The sequence below is a fragment of the Podarcis vaucheri genome (assembly GCF_965113315.1).
Source record: "Podarcis vaucheri genome assembly, chromosome: 6".
Lineage (NCBI taxonomy): Eukaryota > Metazoa > Chordata > Lepidosauria > Squamata > Lacertidae > Podarcis > Podarcis vaucheri.
This window is the reverse complement of record NC_138764.1, coordinates 19947659-19968378: the sequence shown is the minus strand read 5'-3', so window position 1 is coordinate 19968378 and position 20720 is coordinate 19947659. Positions and strand designations below refer to the sequence as shown.

The 20720-nt window shown below is 42.5% G+C and overlaps 1 protein-coding gene across 2 annotated transcripts in view; it reads left to right on the top strand.

Annotated features, from left to right (window-relative positions):
- BRINP3 (BMP/retinoic acid inducible neural specific 3) overlaps nt 1-20720 on the top strand; it is a 275919-nt gene that overhangs the window by 173236 nt on the left and 81963 nt on the right. For both annotated transcript variants that reach the window (XM_082225464.1, XM_082225465.1), the window contains exon 4: nt 2154-2344. In XM_082225464.1, coding sequence (XP_082081590.1) covers nt 2154-2344 — 191 coding nt within the window. The remainder of the gene's footprint in view (nt 1-2153; nt 2345-20720) is intronic.

Below are 20720 nucleotides of genomic sequence, written 5' to 3'. Positions count from 1 at the left end.
TTATGGTGCTGCATAATCTTTTTTTAACCCTCCCTCCTTTTGCTACAAACTGTGATTAATCCTTTTTGAGTCCTTAAGACTCACAACCTTGAATAGTATTCCAAATCACGTCCATTTGTTAGCTAATGTTTAGATCGTCTTCTAAGCCTATTTCACGCCTGTGGACTACGGCTGGCAAGAAAAGATTCATCCATGTGTCAAGTGTGGCAGAAGCATCTATTTGCAATTGTAAATTAAGTATTTGTTTGCAAGAATTAATCTCCAGTTTTCTCCCACATTAATCCTCATGTTAACTATATCATCGTTTTATCTTTTGTGCTTGAGGATCGGTCACTGCCTTGTTTCCCCTCTCACACAACGTAATTGGGAAGCAATAGGAGTAACAAAAAAAGGGACGCGGGTGGCGCTGTGGGCTAAAGCCTCAACGCCTAGGGCTTGCCGATCGAAAGGTCGGCGGTTCGAATCCCCGCGGCGGGGTGCGCTCCCGCTGTTTGGTCCCAGCGCCTGCCCACCTAGCAGTTCGAAAGCACCCCCGGGGGCAAGTAGATAAATAGGTACCGCTTACCAGCGGGAAGGTAAACGGCGTTCCGTGTGCGGCTCTGGCTCGCCAGAGCAGCGATGTCACGCTGGCCACGTGACCCGGAAGTGTCCCCGGACAGCGCTGGCCCCCGGCCAATAAATGTGAGATGGGCGCACAAACCCCACAGTCTGGCAAGACTGGCCCGTTCGGGCAGGGGTACCTTTACCTTTACCTAGGAGTAACAAAAGAGAGATAGGACCTCTTCTCTGAATTTTGCAATGCACTACTCCAACCAAAGAATGTTCACAAAACTGTCTTATAGGAACAGAAATTCCAAAAATGATGGTTAAGTTGTTTATGTACAGCAGTTAGGGGACGTGGGTTGTGCTGTGGACTAAACTACTGAGTCTCTTGGGCTTGCCGATTGGAAGGTCAGCGGCTCGATTCCCCATGATGGGCTGAGCACCCGTTGCTCTGTCCCAGCTCCTGCCAACCTAGCAGTTCAAAAGCATGCTAGTACAAATAGATAAATAGGTACCGCACTGGTGGGAAGGTAAACAGCGTTTCCATGCACTCTGCTTTCCATCACAGTGTTCCGTTGTGCCAGAAGCGGTTTAGTCATGCTGGCCACATGATTCGGAAAGCTGTCTGTGGACAAATGCCGGCTCCCTTGGCCTGAAAACGAGATGAGCGCCGCAACCCCATAGTCCCGTTTGACTGGACTTAACCGTCCAGGGTCCCTTTAGCTTTTTACCATTTTACAGCAGCTAGGATTCTTTATGCACAAGAATGGAAAGATTAAGACATTCCCACCCAAGAAGAATGGATAAGTAGAGTTATGGACAATGCTGAATCAGCAAAGCTAACCACTAGAATAAGAGAATGATGATTGCTTTATGGAAGATGGAAGCCTTTTTCAGACTTTTTCCAGAAATATTATACTACGGTGAATTCGCAATCAGGATTTGAACTATGAGCAACAGAAGGCATTAGAGATTACTGTATTCTTGTTAGGATTTAAGAGAGGGGAGATAAAGTGCAGCAAGGGGGAGAAATAAGAAAACACCATGGAAAATGGGATGGGAAGTAGATAAAATGTTAGAAAAATCTGTTGTGTATTGGAAGGTTTACATGATTTTTTTTTGGAAATGTAATAAAATATACCTTAAAAAAAAGAATGTTTACAAAACTGCGCATTAGGGAAATGTGTCGGGAGCTTGTCCTACACTATACCGTCATGTGATAGACAAAAATCCCATGACTGCAATCATGGAGCAGGAATTCTAACAAAATGTGTACATAAAATGAATATATTAATGAAAAGAACATACAAAAATACAAAAACATTTTATTGGGTGAAAATGCTTGCAAAACTGTGTGCATTAGTCAAAATTGTATGCAAACACATATATTAGGGGGGGGGGAAATCATAGGAAAATCCTGATGAAGATTCACGATTTAAAAAAGAAATGCAAATTCCTGTAGAATTGTGAAGAAGTGAATTTAACAGTGGGGAAAATGAGAAACTTAGAGAAGAAAAATGAACAACCCATCCATCTCTCGTTATGGAAAAATAACAATAATAATAATCACTGCAACTTTAACTGATAATGTTGTTATATTGCTTCTGCAGGAGAGGAGTCACTCACCATTTTTGTGGACAAGCGGAAGCTGAGTAAGAGATCAGAAGCAAGTGATCCCAGCATTAACAGTACCACAGTGACACTGGAAACACTACACCAACTGGCAGCCTCGTACTTCATTGACCGGGACAGCACCCTGAGAAGACTCCACCATATTCAGATTGCCTCCACTGCCATAAAGGTATAAAAAAAGTTCTCTGGAACCACATGAGAAAAACTGAGTTATTTACTTGTAATATAGGTCTTTTACCTTGTTGGTTCTCCAAACGGCTCTGCAATATAAGTATGGCAATTCCAGATTACAGGTGAGGATTTACGGACCAGAATCCCAAGAGCTTTGTGCACAGACCCAGGCTTGCTCCAGATCTGTTAATATTTCTTCTGCTATCTCCGACTCCTCGTGGAGCCCGCTCCAGAGAGTCCTCTGCTATCTCTTGTGGTGTTCACAGAGCATATGGGAGAAAAGAGGCCTCAGAAGTCCCAGAGCTCCCACAGTATTTTGGCTCCACCACCCAGGGATATGCAAAGGCCACCTGATGGATCCTTAAGCAGGTTTCAAGTTCTACTGAGGTGATAAACTCGTGTCTGGACTATACCACTTCTGAGTACATGCAGTACACCCTGCAAATGCATTCAGTTATATGAATCCCCACCTACACCCTGAATGTGGTACAATCCAGAGACTTAAATTTACCAGTTCATTGAGAATTTGAGATAGGATTTGGACCAAAATCTCCAATACGATATCCGTAGAACACTCTGGCTCTCTGTAAAACACATTCTTCATTTTTATTATTATAGCTGAATCATATACTGAGGGCCAAACTAGACAAGGCACCAATCACTTTGTATTTGTGTTAGTGGCTTTTTAAGAATTTAAGTATATTGCAGGTACAGAGACCCTGATTGTGGGGTGGTATGTTTCTTTTGACATGTTGCGCCCCACCCAGCAAAGTCCCAGTTTGTGACAGGCCACCTGCACCTGCTATTTGAATTGGGGAGGGGGGTGAAAGCTCCCAAACTGTAGGCATGGGGCTCTCAATCTGGATTGGGATCACAGCAGGGAGCAAAATTGTTCGAAGCCCCCAGGTCAGCAACCCAATCTGGATTGGGGCCTCCTTGCCATTTACTTTTAGAAAGCTAATCATACAATTGCTAATTATGCGGTTGGTATCTCATCTCATTTGGTCCCATGGTTCCATTATCAGGGCTTAGCTAAAACCTTTGCCATGGAAGAGGATTTTAAGAGAGAGATGGTGGTGAGTCCATTATTTCTTCCATTATCAAGGAACCTCTTGGCACCTCCATTCTGTAGCAAGAAGGGTGTTTGTTTGCATGTATGAGGTGCAGAACAGGGTTGTGTATGCTGTGTCCAAGTTTTTCTATCACTGCAGAACCGAATTCCTCGCGGGATCAGGCTGGTAGGTGTCCTTTCCATGAGAAAACATCAAGTTAAGAGACAGGAATGTCTTACTACCAAAAAACTAGCAGTCTGCTTGTTGTATTGATTAGGGCTGCTGAGCTGGGACTTTGAGATCAGGTTGCATGCACAGGTTAGATGTTTACTGATAAATTTGGATGAAGCAAGATTGTCAAGTTGCAATCTCAGTGCCATTTTAAATATTCCACAGAGGCACACCCTGACTTGCCATTAAGTGTACACACTGCAGCCCGTCATGGCTTGCAGATGAGTGTCCCAGTATGATACATTTTGTTTATTTTTTAGGAGTAAATCTAAAACAGGGGTGGCACTCACCAAATGTTGTTTGACACACATCATCCCCAGGGAGTATGTCAGGAATAATGGGATTTATAGTCCCAGCAATTTTAGGAATGAAACAAGAATAATGAAATGTGTGAAACAGCCCTCAACTGCAAGTGTTTATGGCTCCTGCTTCTGTCCTATTTAGATTTCCTAACCAGCTATGTGTAGGTCAATAAACCCAGATTCTGTGGTGGATAGTCTAAGGTTTTCTGCTATTGTTGTTATTTACTTTACAATATATATAAAGCTATCAGCGTTGCTGGCTAAAAACAATGCATTTCAAAACTGAGGCTTTATGCACAAGTAATAGCTGCTTTGAGTTTCTTGATTATAATAGTGGAAGATGCTTTGAAAGGAGAGTTGGGTTGTTGTTTTTGCATTTTCCGATTATGAATATTTCAGAACTTTGCATTCTATTTTTACCTTCTTACAACTAGCATCTAATTTATGCCATCATTATCATCACCTAAAACTGAGCCACTGAAAACTTGTCACACAGCTGTAGCTTAATTCTGTCAACATCCTCACTTTTGCTATGTATACAAATAAAAAAGGGCCAGTACACACACACACACACACACACACACACACACACACTGCTTGATTACTCAACACTTGATGACTTGCAGCCAAATCGTTGAGCTGCCATTGTTGTAAAATGTTGTGTCTGAGGTGAGGTGAGGTGATGCAGTTTCCCTTTGGTAGTTCGCCTGTGGGTATGAAAAATTCAGTAAGACCAATTTGCAATCAAGTGATGGGCAGGCATGTTTGAAGCTGCCCCAAGTTTAAATTGTAAACAGTTTAGCTTTTCAGATAGAGGGAGTAGAAATTTATACACAGCTGCTGGTAGAGGAAGCCTTTGTATAGAATGGTAGTTGATGGGGTGCCAACATAATGGATTGGAGCTGCTTTGACACAGCATGATGCAGCTATGATATGGCTCCTGTGGTTGCCTGCATAGCCAGGCATGTTTTGCAGAGAGGTCAACAATCACACCAGAGTCCAGATTCTAGCTACAGTTCACAGGTTCAACTGCAGGCAAGTTGGACAGATGGGTCCTTTTTTCAATGCTTGTACACAAATTGCTACAGTCCTGGGAACTATTCCAGGAGCCATCTCTTAAAGGATGGCATTGCCAAAGCTTGTAAGTTCATTGTGGTCACTTAATTTTGTTATCTTGTAATGCTCAGTTGATGTACAAGGCAAGAACTGTACCCTCCCACAATTCCTCTCTGGGTTGTAGCAGTAAATGAGCCTGGTTTAGGTAGGCATGTCTTCTGAGCCCAATACATTCAATCAGGAAGCACTGTGAACTGTACCCCTCTCTAGGCTTTCATGAAATTGGGTAAACTAATACAGGATGTGGGTGCAGGAAAAACATACAAGCTCCATCGCCCCTGGTTCATGGGAAATCAGGATGTTGCATCATGTTGGGAGCCTACAAAAGTAGTAGGTGGACATTCAAGTGAGCATCTCTTGCTGCAAGGGTGCCCAGGATCCATCATTCTAAATGCTTATCATTTAGACAAAGTTTGGTGCTGATGCGCAGAATGAATCACTGGCTGAGATTCCTTAGATAGCCAGTTTAAGGCTTACTACTCATCGAGTTCTGATACCAAACGGCGCTGTAGTCTAAACCACTGAGCCTCTTGGGCTTGCCAATCAGAAGGTCAGCGGTTCAAATCCCCACGACAGGGTTGCTGAATGGTCTCTTTAAATGTGAAGGCTCATTATTGTTCCACAAGATGTGTATGTCTTTAAGGGCCAGACCAAATAATGAGACCCAGTTTTACAGCTGTGAAACAGTATAGCAGGTGCTGCTAAGTTGTGTTAATTAAGCTGTGTCAGCAATTGGGTATAGTATATAAAGAGCAGCACCTAGCTCTCTCAGTACCCTGGGGGATGGGTTGGTGGTTGGGTCATGCTTGTTGATATATTTAGTGTAAAAGGAGTTTTTGTTTTTAAAACCTTGATAAAGTTATTTTTGAGTTCCTTGTAATGCATGGTCTTCCCAGCAAGCTATCTGCAGCGCGACTAAACTGCAAATAACCAACAAGGGTCAGCTCCCATTGTTTTGTCCCAACTCCTGCCAACCTAGCAGTATGAAAAGATGCCAGTGCAGGTAGATAAATAGGTACCCCTGCAGCAGGAAGGTAAACGGCGTTTCCATGCGCTTTGGTTTCCGTAATGGTGTTCTGTTGTGCCAGAAGCAGTTTAGTCATGCTGGCCACATGACCAAAAACTAACTGTGGACAAGTACCAACTCCTTTGGCCTGAAAGTGAGATGAGCACCACAACCCCATAGTCGCCTTTGACTGGACTTAACCATCCAGGGGTCCTTTACCTTTGCCTTTTACCTTACCGTCGACAAATGTGTTGTGGGCTATGGCATGTTGCACTCAGTATGACGTCTCCTCCCCAATGTGTGCATGTGACAGGAAGTCTGTAGCCATAACCACCTTGCCTGAAATATCTTATTAGGCCTTCCAATGTATGCATCGCTCTGTTTTGAAGTGGTTGCATTTGTTTTGTGAATCAATGGATATTGTGCCTGAGGAGCTTCACTAGCAACTTGCCAGAAGCCTGAGGCCTATATTCAGATTATGCATTCATTTACAAGAACAGACAACCTGCCATGTTGGAAACATGAAAGAGCTAACATTGTTAGGCTTCTGTGCCCAATGCGAAAGCTTTCAGGCAGAGGAAAATGTTTCAGTTACAGGGAAGATTTTTCTTTTGCAAACGGCTTTCCCCCCCCCCCTTCCTTTTCGCACCTCTACACCTCATTGTTTTGTCTTTTTGATTAAGCTATAGTATTTTGTGCCGGACATGGCCTTCTGTTTATTTGTTTTAAGGGAGTATTGAGAAAAAAATCAACTTTGCATGCTTCATGTCTGTCCATTTAGCACAATTATCCTTGCTGTTTTCTGCAGCAAGTGAACCTTGTGTATCAATGGACTCTTAAAGGCATGCGCTCCCAACATTTCTCCAATGAAAACAGGGGCATCCAATAATGCTAATAATAATTTATACTCTGCCCATCTGACTGGGTTGCCCCAGCCACTCTAGGTGGCTTCCAACATATAAAAAACATAATAAAACATTTTAAAAACTTCCCTATACAGGACTGCCTTCAGATGTCTTCTAAAGGTTGTATAGTTAGTTACCTATCTCCTTGGCTTGGGGGTCATATGGCTCTGTACCCTCCAACAATTATCTGATGAAAAGAGGGACATTCTAAGGGAAAACGGGACATTCTGGGATAAAATCAGAAACTGAGATGGCTTCTCTAAAATTACACACTGTAGTGCCTTGCATGCAGAAGAGGTTCCCTACTAAATCAGACCAGAGGATGCTGGATGAGATACAATCAAGTATCTTCCTACAAGGACCAACCCAATGTCTATATAAAGTCAAACACCCTGTATTTTGAGGTCTACTGATTCTGATCCTATCATAATTCATAGCCATTTATATCCTTATGGCATGGGATGGAGAAGAAGACTTGGTTGCATGCAGAACCATGTTTTGCAAAGAAAGTATTGTGCCCCCAAACATTTCATATATCCCAGTCATTTCTGTGTAACTCCTTTCATATCTTTCTTTCTTTCTTTCTTTCTTTCTTTCTTTCTTTCTTTCTTTCTTTCTTCATTTTCTGTTGGCGATACCAGATATTTAGATTGTTATACATGTTTCAGATGCTGTGATGACAATATAATGCCATGGAACATGCTGTTCTGCCATGAAAAAGGAAGATATATTTTTATTCTGTTATTTCATGGGCTTTCAGTTGCCCATTCCTGGCCCAAAAGCATGGACACTGTGGCATGAGCAGGCTAACAGTTAGGTACCGTGTGTGTGTGTGTGTGTGTGTGTGTGTGTGTAGGTGTAGGGAGTACACGAGTTCATAAATCAGTAGCCACTAACCTTTTTTTGGCCCGTGGGTGCATTTGCAAAATACACAAACTGTTGTGGGTATCTTGCACACATCTGCATGTACTCTGCAACCACTCACACTCTCTCCCTCAGTTGGGCCTGATAAAGGCTTTCTGTTGACTATAATAAAAGGCTTCTTTCAAGAGGGAAAGGAGACATGGCCCTGTGGGCACCAGAAGAGGACTCTGTGGGCACATGTGTTTCAGTGGATGCCATGTTGATGCCCTATTACTCAAGTAATGGATTCCTTAAAGCCCAGAATTTTCACGAAGACCTATACATAGTTCCACAACTACAGTGGTACCCCGCAAGACGAATGCCTCGCGAGACGAAAAACTCACAAAACGAAAGGTTTTTTCGTTTTTGAGTTGCCTCGCAAGACGAATTTCCCTATGGGCTTGCTTCGCAAAACGAAGCTTGCCCCGGGGACAGCGGGTCTTCTCTTTTGAAGCAAGGGGCTGCGGGGAGATCGCTTCTCCCGGTGCTCCGAAGCGGGGCGGGGGGGCGGGAACACCTTCCTCCACCGCCCCGCTTCAGAACGGTGCTCCGAAGCCGGGCGGGGGGGCGGGAACACCTTCCCCCACCGCCCCGCTTCGGAACGGTGCTCCAAAGCGGGGCGGGGGGCGGGAACACCTTCTGAAGGCTGGCGGGGGGCAAAAGTCTTTGTCCCCCCTGCCTGCCTTCCCAGGGGCTTTTAAATCGCCCCGGACAGCGGAGAAGTCCTCCGCTGTCCCGGGGTGATTTTAAAATGCCGCCCGCCAGCATTTTAAGATTGCCCGGACAGCGGAGAAGTCCTCCGCTGTCCCAGGGTTTTTTAAAATGCTGGGGGTGGGAAGAAAAGCCCTTGTCCCCCCCCCCAGCCTTCAGAAGAGGTCCGGGGACAGACTGTCCCCGGACCTGGTCTGAAGGCAGTTTCCCTAGGATCGCATTAATTGATTTTCAATGCATTCCTATGGGAAACCGTGCATCGCAAGACGAAAAAACCGCAAGACGAAGAGACTTGCGGAACGAATTAATTTCGTCTTGCGAGGCACCACTGTATCTACTTTGTATGCAGACATCAGAGGAAGTATAATTGCATTTCCCCCCTCGTAAGCTTTGAGGATACCAAAAAAAGCATCACTCATTTTCTCAACTTAACTTTTCGACGCTGGTCTTAATTTGTGACAATAAGCAGTGACTCAGATATTGCAGATAACAGTGAAATTAATCTGTTTAGAGCTGTGTTTGCTTCTCCCCTCCCTTCTCTAGCCTTTATATGTTAGCCTATTTATGAGGAATTTATGCTGAGTAAAATTCTCCAGCTGAAATCTGACATTTGAAGCTATATTGATCTCTCGGTGCTGGGTGAAAGGAATAAATAAAGCACATTAATTCAAACATCATAATTTACATCCTCAGTCACCGTGTAATTGTAAGCCCTATGGATCTGAAAAGGAAACTAAATGCCCTTCTAATAATTTGGAGGCTTTGCAGCTTTTAAAAGATTTCAAATCCTATATTGATATACTGGTTAAAATTAATCTGGGGTTTTGCAGTTGGAGAATGCTTTCCTGGCAGAGCATTGGCAGAAGGAAAAGACTGGGGTGGCTGCTTTGGGATTATTGAAAAATGACTTAATTGCTATTTTATTTTATTTTTTAGACAAATGATTAACTATTTAGCCAGGGTTTTCTTCCTTTTCCCTCCCTAGCCCACAAGCTACTGAGAAACCTCCTTTTCTACCCTTCCTATCGTTTCCACGCAACATAACTGATTTATATTAATACCATGCAAATCTGCAAGGTAGGGGATCAGGAGAAGGGCAGTAGCTTGGAAATGGGGATATTTCTGCCTTGCTGAAAATTGGCATTCCATGTTTGAGGTGCTTATCTGTAAAAATGAATGTGTAACATTCACAAGAGCAGTGCTTTCTGATTAGTTAGTTTGCAGCCTGGCTATAAGCGTGAATGGCTTCCTGCCCAAAGTGTTGACAGTCTTGCTATTACTTAATGTTTTCCATTATTCCCATCCAAGTGCTGAGCAGATTGCTGCTGCTTATCCTAGATCTCCATCTCAAAGCTGATTGGTTTTATATTTCTCAACGTTTCACCCTGTCAAAAGGTCGACTGGCTTGCTCTTGCTCTTCGGCGCTGGGTCAGAGGACCAAAAAATTGTGTCTCCTTTCCCATCCTGTGCAACTGACTTGCAGCCCAATCTTATGATACAGTCGGCCTATGGATTGCAATGGACTTAGTTGTGCCAGAGGATCACAGCAGCATGCTCTACAGTAACTCACCGCTTTTCTTTCTGAGGTTTTGAAATAATGCTTGAAAATGTTTGCTTTATTTGCAACATCTCTCTGTAGAAGCAGAGCATGGCTGCTCTTGAATACAAAAAAGCAAAACAAAAAACCAACGTTTGCATCCCTACTTTGGAGATATGAGCCTTGTGTGGAACCTGTAGTTAGCTTACTCGTCCATGGCTATACTTTCATATGCATCCAGCTAGCACTCACAATTTACCACACACCTTACCTGAGAAATGTTTGTAACATTCCTATAAGGTAAGTCAATATTATTACCACTGTACAGTCATACCTCAGGTTACAGATGCTTTAGGTTGCGCGTTTTTGGGTTGCGCACCACGCCGAACCCGGAAGTACCGGAACAGGTTATTTCCAGGTTTCGGTGCTCGTGCATGCACAGAAGTGTTAAATTGCGCTTTGCGCATATGCAGATGCGGCACTGCTGGTTGCGAACTCTACAGATTGCGAACGTGCCGCCTACATGAATCATGTTTGCAACCTGAGCGTTCACTGTACTGAAGCATTGTGGGGGGTGGTGAGATAGTGACTTGCCTAAAGAACCTACTGAATGCATAGTGGGGATGAATCTCTTCCGTTCATTTTTATTGTTTCTTTCCTTCATTTCCTCCAATGAAAACATGATGAAAGAATATATTGGCATTAAGGACTGGTGTGTGTGTGTGTGTGTGTGTGTGCAGAGACTAGCTAGTTATGTAGAATACAGGTAAGGTAAAGTATAGGGTGTATAAAGTATAAAGTATAGTATGGGGGTGGTGTTGTGGTCTAAACCACTGAGCCTCTTGGGCTTGCCAATCAGAAGTTTGGTGGTTTGAATCCTCGCGCTCTGTCCCAGCTCCTGCCAACCTAGCAGTTTGAAAGCACGCCAGTGCAAGTAGATAAATAGGTACCGCTGTCACAGGAAGGTAAACAGCGTTTCCGTGCACTCTGGTTTCCGTCACGGTGTTCCAGAAGTGGTTTAGTCATGCTGGCCACATGACCCGGAAAGCTGTTTGTGGACAAACGCCAGCTCCCTTGGCCTGAAAGCGAGATGAGCGCTGTAACCCCATAGCCGCCTTTGACTGGACTTAACCATCCTCGGGTCCTTTACCTTTTACCTGTACCTATGTAGAATATAATAGGGACGCGGGTGGCGCTGTGGGTTAAAGCCTCAGCGCCTAGGACTTGCCGATCGAAAGGTCGGCGGTTCGAATCCCCGCGGCGGGGTGCGCTCCCGCTGCTCGGTCCCAGCGCCTGCCAACCTAGCAGTTCGAAAGCACCCCCGGGTGCAAGTAGATAAATAGGTACCGCTTACCAGCGGGAAGGTAAACGGCGTTCCGTGTGCTGCGCTGGCTCGCCAGATGCAGCTTGTCACGCTGGCCACGTGACCCGGAAGTGTCTTCGGACAGCGCTGGCCCCCGGCCAATAGATGTGAGATGGGCGCACAAACCCCAGAGTCTGGCAAGACTGGCCCGTACGGGCAGGGGTACCTTTACCTTTACCTTTTATGTAGAATATAAAAGGGCACTGCTGGCAGATGTTGGAATATGCCACACTGGAAGATAAGCAGGTGAATGAACCCCTGATCTTGTGAGTATGCTAACATCTCCATGTCTGACTTGGAACAATGCTTTCTTAGCTCCTGCTCTCCAAAGCCTCTTGTCCACCTGAAATATGTTGATGGCATCTTTATTAACTGGACTAATGGACAGCAGGTACTTGAGAAGTTTTGTAGGACTCCAGTAACTTTCATCAAACACACATAGTGTGTTCTGTACCCAACTTGGAAACAAAAATGGGACAATGCAAGATTTGCATAAGTTTTGCTTCAGAGATAAGATTGGGTAATTCAGAAATAGAGAACCTGGAAATATATTTGAAAGCATCTCTAGATCATAGCAGAGGCAGAATTTGAACTTGAGGCTTCTTGATTTGCAGCTCAGACTCAGGGCCACTACATCTCAATAGTTTTGCTAGGCTTGAATGCTGAGGATCAAACCATTGTCAGATCATAGATATTGTTTTCTCTCAATAAATAAATACACAGCTAAGGAATGAGGGATAAACCCAATGCCTATTGTCATTGTTATTCCTTATAATTGGTGCTATTTGACCATGTTTTTTAGCCAAATATCCTATCCCTTGGCCATCAGGTGAATAGTAACAGTGTCATAGACAACATTTCATACCATTTTTTTCATGAGACATTTCAATTAATTCCATAATAAAATGGATTTTCTTGCTACATCATCCTTAAAAGTGCCTGCGCTGTAAATCATTGTTTCTCTGGGCAAAGTCAATTGAACTGTGAATGCGATTCAATTGCCATTGATCTATTCAGTAACCTTTGTTCTCAGAGCAGAATTCCACCAGCCTGGATATGTAGGAATTTGCATTACCATTTCACCTCTGGATACTGAAGCTAAAGAATCACTTTTCTTCTGATATCTTTCTTTCCTTCTTTTTTTAACCTTCAAACAATTAGAATTGTGTGTAGGCAAAACATCTTGCCTCCATAAGTGTAAATGTCTGTAGCAAGTGAGGTTGGGCATTATTGTGGCCAGATAAGTGGTCCATAGTGGTGGTGATCATTATCTGTGTCATTTGGGGTGGAGTGGAACAAAACAAAACGCAACTCTTTCCTCCTGCATCCAGATAAATGATTTGGGATGATTATCACACATGAACTAAGCAAGCACAGGGGTGAGCTTATTGGTTAGGCCATGATTTGTACACATAACATGCCATTATATGTGTAGTTCTTCATCTAAGCTAGGCACATGTATATTGAAGAGTACATTTGTGTGCGTATGTTTTTATCTGATTGTGGAAGAAGAAGAAGAAGAAGAAGAAGAAGAAGAAGAAACAAGCAGAGTTGCAACCTCTGGTCAGAAACCAGTTTTACCAGTGGACTATTTTGAATGAAGATTGGTTAATAGGTCAAACGCATCCTCTTACAAAATTGCTTGTTGACTGGTCTAATCATGACCCCCACCTTTACTTACCTTCTCTCTGTGCTAAGCCTAACAGCATAGTCTTATCCTTTGTTAATCCTTTTGCATCTCTCCCCCTTTGTTCTCCTTCAAACAGTACTACCTCATGCATTTTCTAGAGCAAAGGCAGGGAGCTTGCAAACCACTGGTTGTTTTTCAATTCCCACCAATACTCGACAATATGGTCACCAGTTAGGGATGATGGGAGTCATAGGTCAGCAACCTTTGGTGGGTCACAGGTTCCCCAGCCCTCCTATACAGCTAAATATGGGGAAACACCCCTGTATACATCTGTGTACTACGTAGATGTGCTACATAACTCACTTCCTCCAAATAGCTGAGGGTTATCCCATTTTATCCTCTTGCAAGGCAAACTAAGGGATAGTGCTTTGATAATTTCCTTTGAAATTACTTGAAGCCATTGGTTTGAGTCCTACCCTCCAGAAGAAAAAGAAGAAGAGTTTGGATTTGATATCCCGCTTTATCACTACCCGAAGGAGTCTCAAAGCGGCTAACAACCTCCTTTCCCTTCCTCCCCCACAACAAACACTATGTGAGGTGAGTGAGGCTGAGAGACTTCAGAGAAGTGTGACTAGCCCATGGTCACCCAGCAGCTGCATGTGGAGGAGCGGAGATGTGAACCCGGTTCACCAGATTACGAGTCCACTGCTCTTAACCACTACACCCCACTGGCTCTCAGAGCAGGAGAAACAAGCTTGCTCCATCTTCCATGTGATAGCACAAGATATTTGAAGATGACTATCATACCTCCTCTAGTTTCCTCTTTGTCAGGCTAAACATACTCAGCTCCTTCAACCTTTCCTCATAAGGCTCAGTTTCAGAGCCTTGATCATCTTGGTTTTTCTCCTCTGCACACGTTCCACCTTATCAATATCTTTCTTAAATTGTGTCACCCAGAAATGGGCACAGTATTCCATATGTGGTCTGACCAAGACAGAATAGAGTGGTACTATTACTTCCCTTGAGCTGGCAGATGAGTCCGCTATTGACCTGCCACAGAATCTCTGCATATGGCAAAGAGTTCTAGGGCTTATGCTCTGGTTATGCCCCTTAGCCCAGTCTCCTGGGCCTTGCTGTCACCCCACATGAACTGACAGCCTGCCTTAGACCCAACACTCCCTTGCAACTGCTCATTGCATGGGAAGATAGGTACTGGTTGACAACTTGTGTCTCGGTCAAAACTCTTCTTGCTTGCCTTAGATTAATATACTAGATAGCACTGTAATTCTTATTGCATAATATACATAATTTAGTGCAACAAAAACAAAATGTGTGCACTTGTAAATTCTCTAATATATTTGAAATCAATTGAACACACATCTGTCAATCTTTGAAAGTCCCTAGAAGTATAAGTCTATGGTTGAAACAAAGTAATAGATGCCATCTTGTGGGCTAAGCAGTAAAACTTTTTTTAGGCGTTTATGGTGCTGAAGTAGTAGGTGAATAACAACGGACAGTGATCCCGGATAATCTGACTGTTTCACTGGAATCTTCTTCAGCACAACTACAAAAGAATTCAAATATGAAACAGTGACCTGTATACATGAAAACTATATAGACTTCACACATTACAATCCATATGCTACAACTACAGTAAGAAGAACAAAGGTACATACCCCATAGATTGTCCAGGCTTCAACATGATTGTTTAAAAACCTTATCACATGATTCAACTATTATCATAAAGCCAGTGGACAAAGGGGGTGGTATTGTTATCCAAAATATTCAGCAATACATCATGGAGGCTAGGAGATTGTTATCTGATGTATGGTTTTATCAGAAAATATCAAAAGATCCAATGGATTCCATAGCTGTCATCTTAAAGACAGTCTTACAACAAGCATAAAGCGTCAGAATCATTGATTAGCCCACAGGATAGCATCTATTACTTTGTTTCAACCATAGACTTATTATACTTCTTCGGACTTTCAAAGATTGACAGACGTGTGTTCAATTGATTTCAAATATATTAGAGAATTTACAAGTGCACACATTTTATTTTTGTTGTACCAAATCATGTATATTGTGCTGTTTCTCCTGATTGTAGCTCGTTCTGCCCACCAAAGAAACCAAATTCTCTCTACCAGGGCAGAATGAGCTGAACATAGTAGATATGGGGAGGGAATTGGTTTAATTAATTTGAAGTCCCTCCTACCTTTTCTGTCCTGCCTGTGCTCCCCCCACCCCACAAAAGGTTGACTCCTCCTGTCAGTACCTTAGAATGATTAGTTTTTTTCAAGTCATCCCCCCTTAAACAGCATCAACAAATGTGTTTTATTATCCAGTGTGTAATACCCTTTTGAATTACATCATCTGATGACTAATTGATGTTTGACTGAAATTACAGAATCCCAGTTAGTACATTCAAGCCTTCTCTTGGGCCTGTGGTTCAAACCAAGCACATCTGCAATGCTATGGGGGGCTTGGCTTGAAAATATCTGATATACTTTGAATGTTCCAAACAGCTCCAGTTCGCTGAGTTGCTTGCAGGTGTGGGGAAACTCAAGGCGAGATAGCATCAACTCATATTCTTTTTACTTGCGATGTGTTATGAGTTAAGGTGGGGTGAGAAAGATGTGTGGCTGCTGCTTTTCGGAATCAGACATGCTTCTGGAAATTGGTCACTTCTCCTCGTGGTCTGGCAACAGAACCAAAATAAACGGAAAGCTGATTTGCATCTCCATTTTTGAGATGTTTTTTTTTTAAAAAAAGTGCTTCGCTGAAGGTTTCTCCTGTGCCTTTTGTAACCATTTCCCATCAATTTACGAGACAAGCAATTGCACCAGAAAATTATTAACAGAGAGAAGAAATGTCAGTAGGCTTGCCAAAGGGGGGCTGTAGGGATTTTTGAATTCATTTTCAAGGTTTTTATGTGTATATGTCCTTTCTTCCATTCTACAAACCCTTTCCCCAGTGGTCTGACCTCGGCAGCCTTCCTGGGTGCCCACATGGCTTGCAAATGCCATATTATCCTTAGCTGTGCTTTTTTGTAACCATGGGAAGTTTGGGAGGCTGCCTACTGTGCACCTGACATATTTCCATTGTTTTTCTTTTAAGTGCAGTCCTTTTAATTTTAAAGAAATCAGTGTGCATTTTTTTTTTAAGATAAAAGGAAGGACTTCCCTTAAAAATGAAATCTACAGTAGTACTGATATAATATTCTCTGTAGCTAATCTCCCATGTTTCCATTGTTTTAATTAAAACTCGTGGGAAGACATCAGTTTCCCCTATGGGCCTTTTCCAGATCAGGAAGTGCAGGCACCTGGGGAGGCTGCAAAGAGCTGGAGAAAGGTTTAATGGAAAGGAAAATATGCACCCCACCCATGGCTTCCTGACACTGATAAGGTAAACTCAGCCCTGCACCCACTGAAAATTCTAAAGAAAATGTTATATATATATATATATATATATATATGCAGGTTTTGGTGTCTTCGGGTGTCTTCCCGTGTAAGAGTCGGGGTGTCTGGGCGACGTTTCGACGAGGTCTCACTCGTCATCTTCAGGCTGGTGCTTTCGGCTTCAGAGCTCTGTTCCAGTAACAAGAAGCCGAAAGCACCAGCCTGAAGATGACGAGTGAGACCTCGTCGAAACGTCGCCCAGACACCCCGACTCTTACACGGGAAGACACCCGAAGACACCAAAACCTGCATTCCTGTACCCGTGAAAATCTACGAAAGCAAATATATATATATATATATATATATATATATATATATATATATATATATATATATATATATCAAAAATCTAAAGTGCCCTGAAAAAGAGGCCAGGTCAAATTATAGAAGCCTCTTCCACAGGAGAAATAAACTTTTGATAAATTGGGTGATAGACTTCAGCAGAGCATTACAAGAAATCACAACAAAGTGACTTTTCATTACTTACCTACGTGGCAAGGCCAGTTTGTTTTATCTGTGTTTTACTGCCGGAAGGATTGCACTCTTAATCTTACAATATTTGCCTGTACACCGCAATAATATTTAGCATTCTTAAAAGGAAAAGGAGTTTCAGTGAGTGGCAGTGGTTTTGCACAGGTCTTCAAAGAGAAGCAAAGCTCTAGGCAAGAATGTTGATTAAGTTGTCATGAAGAAGGCAGGGATGCAGGAGAACTGTCCCAAAATTATTTATACCATATTGAAAGTGCTATACATACATAATACAGAATTAGCATTGTCCTTCATTTTGAGTCACATTTATTGAAGCATGTTTAAAAGCAAACATTTCTATTCCTATCCAAAAAAAGGCAGTATCTTTTTTTTAATAGATATTTATTGAAGTTTCAGAAATTATATAAAGAAGACAAACAAAACACAGACAAAAAAACAAGTATAATTTCGATCCCTTATTTTCTTATACCTTACTTCGCTGACCTCCTCCTACCTCCCCTTTCTGTATTCCAATTTCAAATTATTTATTCAGCAAGTCCTCTTCCTTAATTTCATTTAGTTTTTAACCTTTCTTTTCTTTTAACTTAAACATTACTGCTGTAGACCACTTAGCTTCTAAACCATCATCATTCTAACATTCATTAATTTTGCAGTGTTTCTCAGCCCTTCAATTTGTTTTTGATAACCTTATTTTCATTTAGTTTGGTTCATTTAAGAAAATAGAAAGAAAAAGAAGAAAATCCAATTTTACCTTATCCAAACTTAAGCATCGAACTTATACATCAGTTCTTATTCTTAAAACATTTTTTTCTAAGGTCGACCAAGATTCCCTTCCACGAATTTCCCAATTTACATAACAATAACAAACAAAAAAATAAAAATAAAAACGAAATACAGGGGAGATACCATGATCACAAAAAAGGCAGTATCAAGGATATTTGAATAAGCAACATTTGGCATAACACAAAATGATCAGTCCACTTTGCTGGCTTTTCCAGTTAGTATATGAGGGATCTCAAGAGAAATTGATATATGATATATGATATATGATGAAAGGTCACAGATAGAAGGACAACTTTAAGGCTAAAGGTTGAGTGGTTTCTGAAATGAAAGCAGTCAGACATGTCCTTCTTGGCTGAACAGACAAGAAGAAGCAAAAGGATAACTTATTAAATTATGGCTCAGCTGTAATGTAGCCATCACAAAGTGAGTTCACTTTCACACAGGTTAATGAGACAGTGTTCAAAGAAAGGCAGCTCTGCCAAAATGGGCAATGACACTACTGGAAGAGCAGTGAGTACCAGGGCAGACATGAAAAGAGACTGTCAGGGACTGGCTTGCTGAAGAGGACCAGTGGGAGGCACCAGCCGGGGAACCCCCTAGGGATGCCTCAAAGGAGGAAGGCTCAGAGCACAGGGAGTGGTGATGGGACACTGAGGACAGGTCAGAGGGTGATGGGAGGGGAGGGGTAGAATGCTTGGATGTTGAAGAAGGAACAGGCTTGAGCGAGGGAGAAGAACCAGATGCAGAAAGCAGTGCAGACTCAGGACATGAAGCAGAGGAGGGGACAGAGGCTGTAGAAGCATCCATGGAGCTTGCCTTTTGTGTTGTAGTAAGCTCCCCTCCCCGCTTGTCTCCAGGGTCATGAAGAGCTTTGTGTGGCAGAACAAAGAGCACAGGTGCCATAGTTTAAGGCTGCTTGGGAGACGTCCGGATGGGGAGGAAACTTAGGGGGAAGAAGGAGGCAAAGACCTTTAGTCCTGGCAACTGTTTCACAGGGGCCAGTCCTGATTGTAGGCATTACTGCCTGGTATGCTCTTTTCTTGAATGAGTGAAGAGCTAACTTTTTCTGTTTGTCTCTGCATCTTGAGTGCTGACCTGCCTCTGAACCAGCCCTGACAGAGACTGAATACTGGAGGCTGCCTGTAAAGCAAGGATCAATTATTTACTTTTGACACACCTTTGAGAATGAAACAGGGGTATCATTGCAAAATGAAAATGCTGCTTAGGTATTGACAACCTGGTTTTAAGCATATTTAAGAGCTGGACCATAAAGAAGGCTGATTGCTGAAGAATTGATGCTTTTGCATTATGGTGCTGGAGGAGACTCTTGAGAGTCCCATGGACTGCAAGAAGATCAAACCTATCCATTCTTAAGGAAATCGGCCCTGAGTGCTCACTGGAAGGGCAGATTGTGAAGCTGAGGCTCCTATACTTTGGCCACGTCATGAGAAGAGAAGACTCCCTGGAAAAGACCCTGATTTTGGGAAAGATGGAGGGCACAAGGAGAAGGGAACGAGAGAGGACGAGATGGTTGGACAGTGTTATAGAAGCTACCAGCATGAGTTTGACCAAACTGCGGGAGGCAGTGGAAGACAGAAGTGCCTGGCATGCTCTGGTCCATGGTGTCACGAAGAGTCGGACACGACTAAATGACTAAACAACAACAAGTTGGAAGCAAGTCCCACCACATTCCACAGGGCTTACTTCCAAGTAAATGGGGGTAGGGTTGGAAGCGCCATTATGCCAGATTTCATCTCATCTATTTTTCTGAATTTGTGAAATGCCCGACATTATGACAATAGGTCTCTGTGTGGAGGGGAGGGCCTCTCGGTGGCACTGCACATCTGTGGTGCACTGTCAAAGATGGCAGGGAACTTTTTGCCCCCCACCAGTGTTTCCCCAGATGCAAGCACTTGCATGGGAGAAATGGAGGTTAGAGATTGAGGTCTATGGCTCAAAGGAGAGCAAGTTTCCTTTGCCCCATAGAATATAGAGGGAACCTCTAACAGACGGATTATTAAAAACGTGTGAGGCAAATGGTGGAAGTCTTTTTTTAAACAGCAACAACACTTTATTTAAGGTAGATAAGGACAAGATGAAATTATACAATTAAATATAAATATGAATGGGAAACGGCTATGTATAGTGAGTACTTATCTACTTTTAAAAATTTTCACCTATGATCTTTTTCTTTTACTTCTTTATTTTTTCTTTGTTCCTTTTTTCCTTTTTTCTGATACTTTATCTTTCATTTCACTCCTTTATTGTGAATAGCATTTTATAGAGGAGAGGTATAAATACCTGTAAATATGAAAAAAGACAAAATAGTCTCTAATATTTTTCCTTGGTTATATGTATTTTCTTTTTCTTTTGTATTTTCTTTTGTTGTAAATATGTATGCTTTCTAATTTGTAATATATATATGAATATAGAGGGAACCACCGCTCCATTTGCATTGTCCTTTCCTAGGTAGTTGCAGTTGTTTTATTTTACTAGCACTGTTACCATTTTAGTTATGTTTTACTATTTTTATCCCTTATTTTCTCTAATGGTTTATTTTATTGTCTCCCTCCGTTGAATCTGTCTAGTTTTGTTCTCTCATTCTATATAGAATTCTGTCCATTTTTTCCTTCTTCCCGTTCTCTTTCTCCTTCCCTCCCTCCCTCCAAGAGGTGAATTCTGGTGCCACTAGTGTGACCCAGCCAAGGTAAGGTTACTACCCAGTTTTGTGTCAATGTGCCAGAATATGATGGAAGCAAACAACTGCAGATCAAGCATGAAATATTACATCTTATGACAGAAATAGGGCAGAGGAACACTGAGGGCATTAAAGAAAGTCTCCTAAGGCACAGCTGTCATTGAGCTTGCGAAAGGAGAAGAATAAGAAA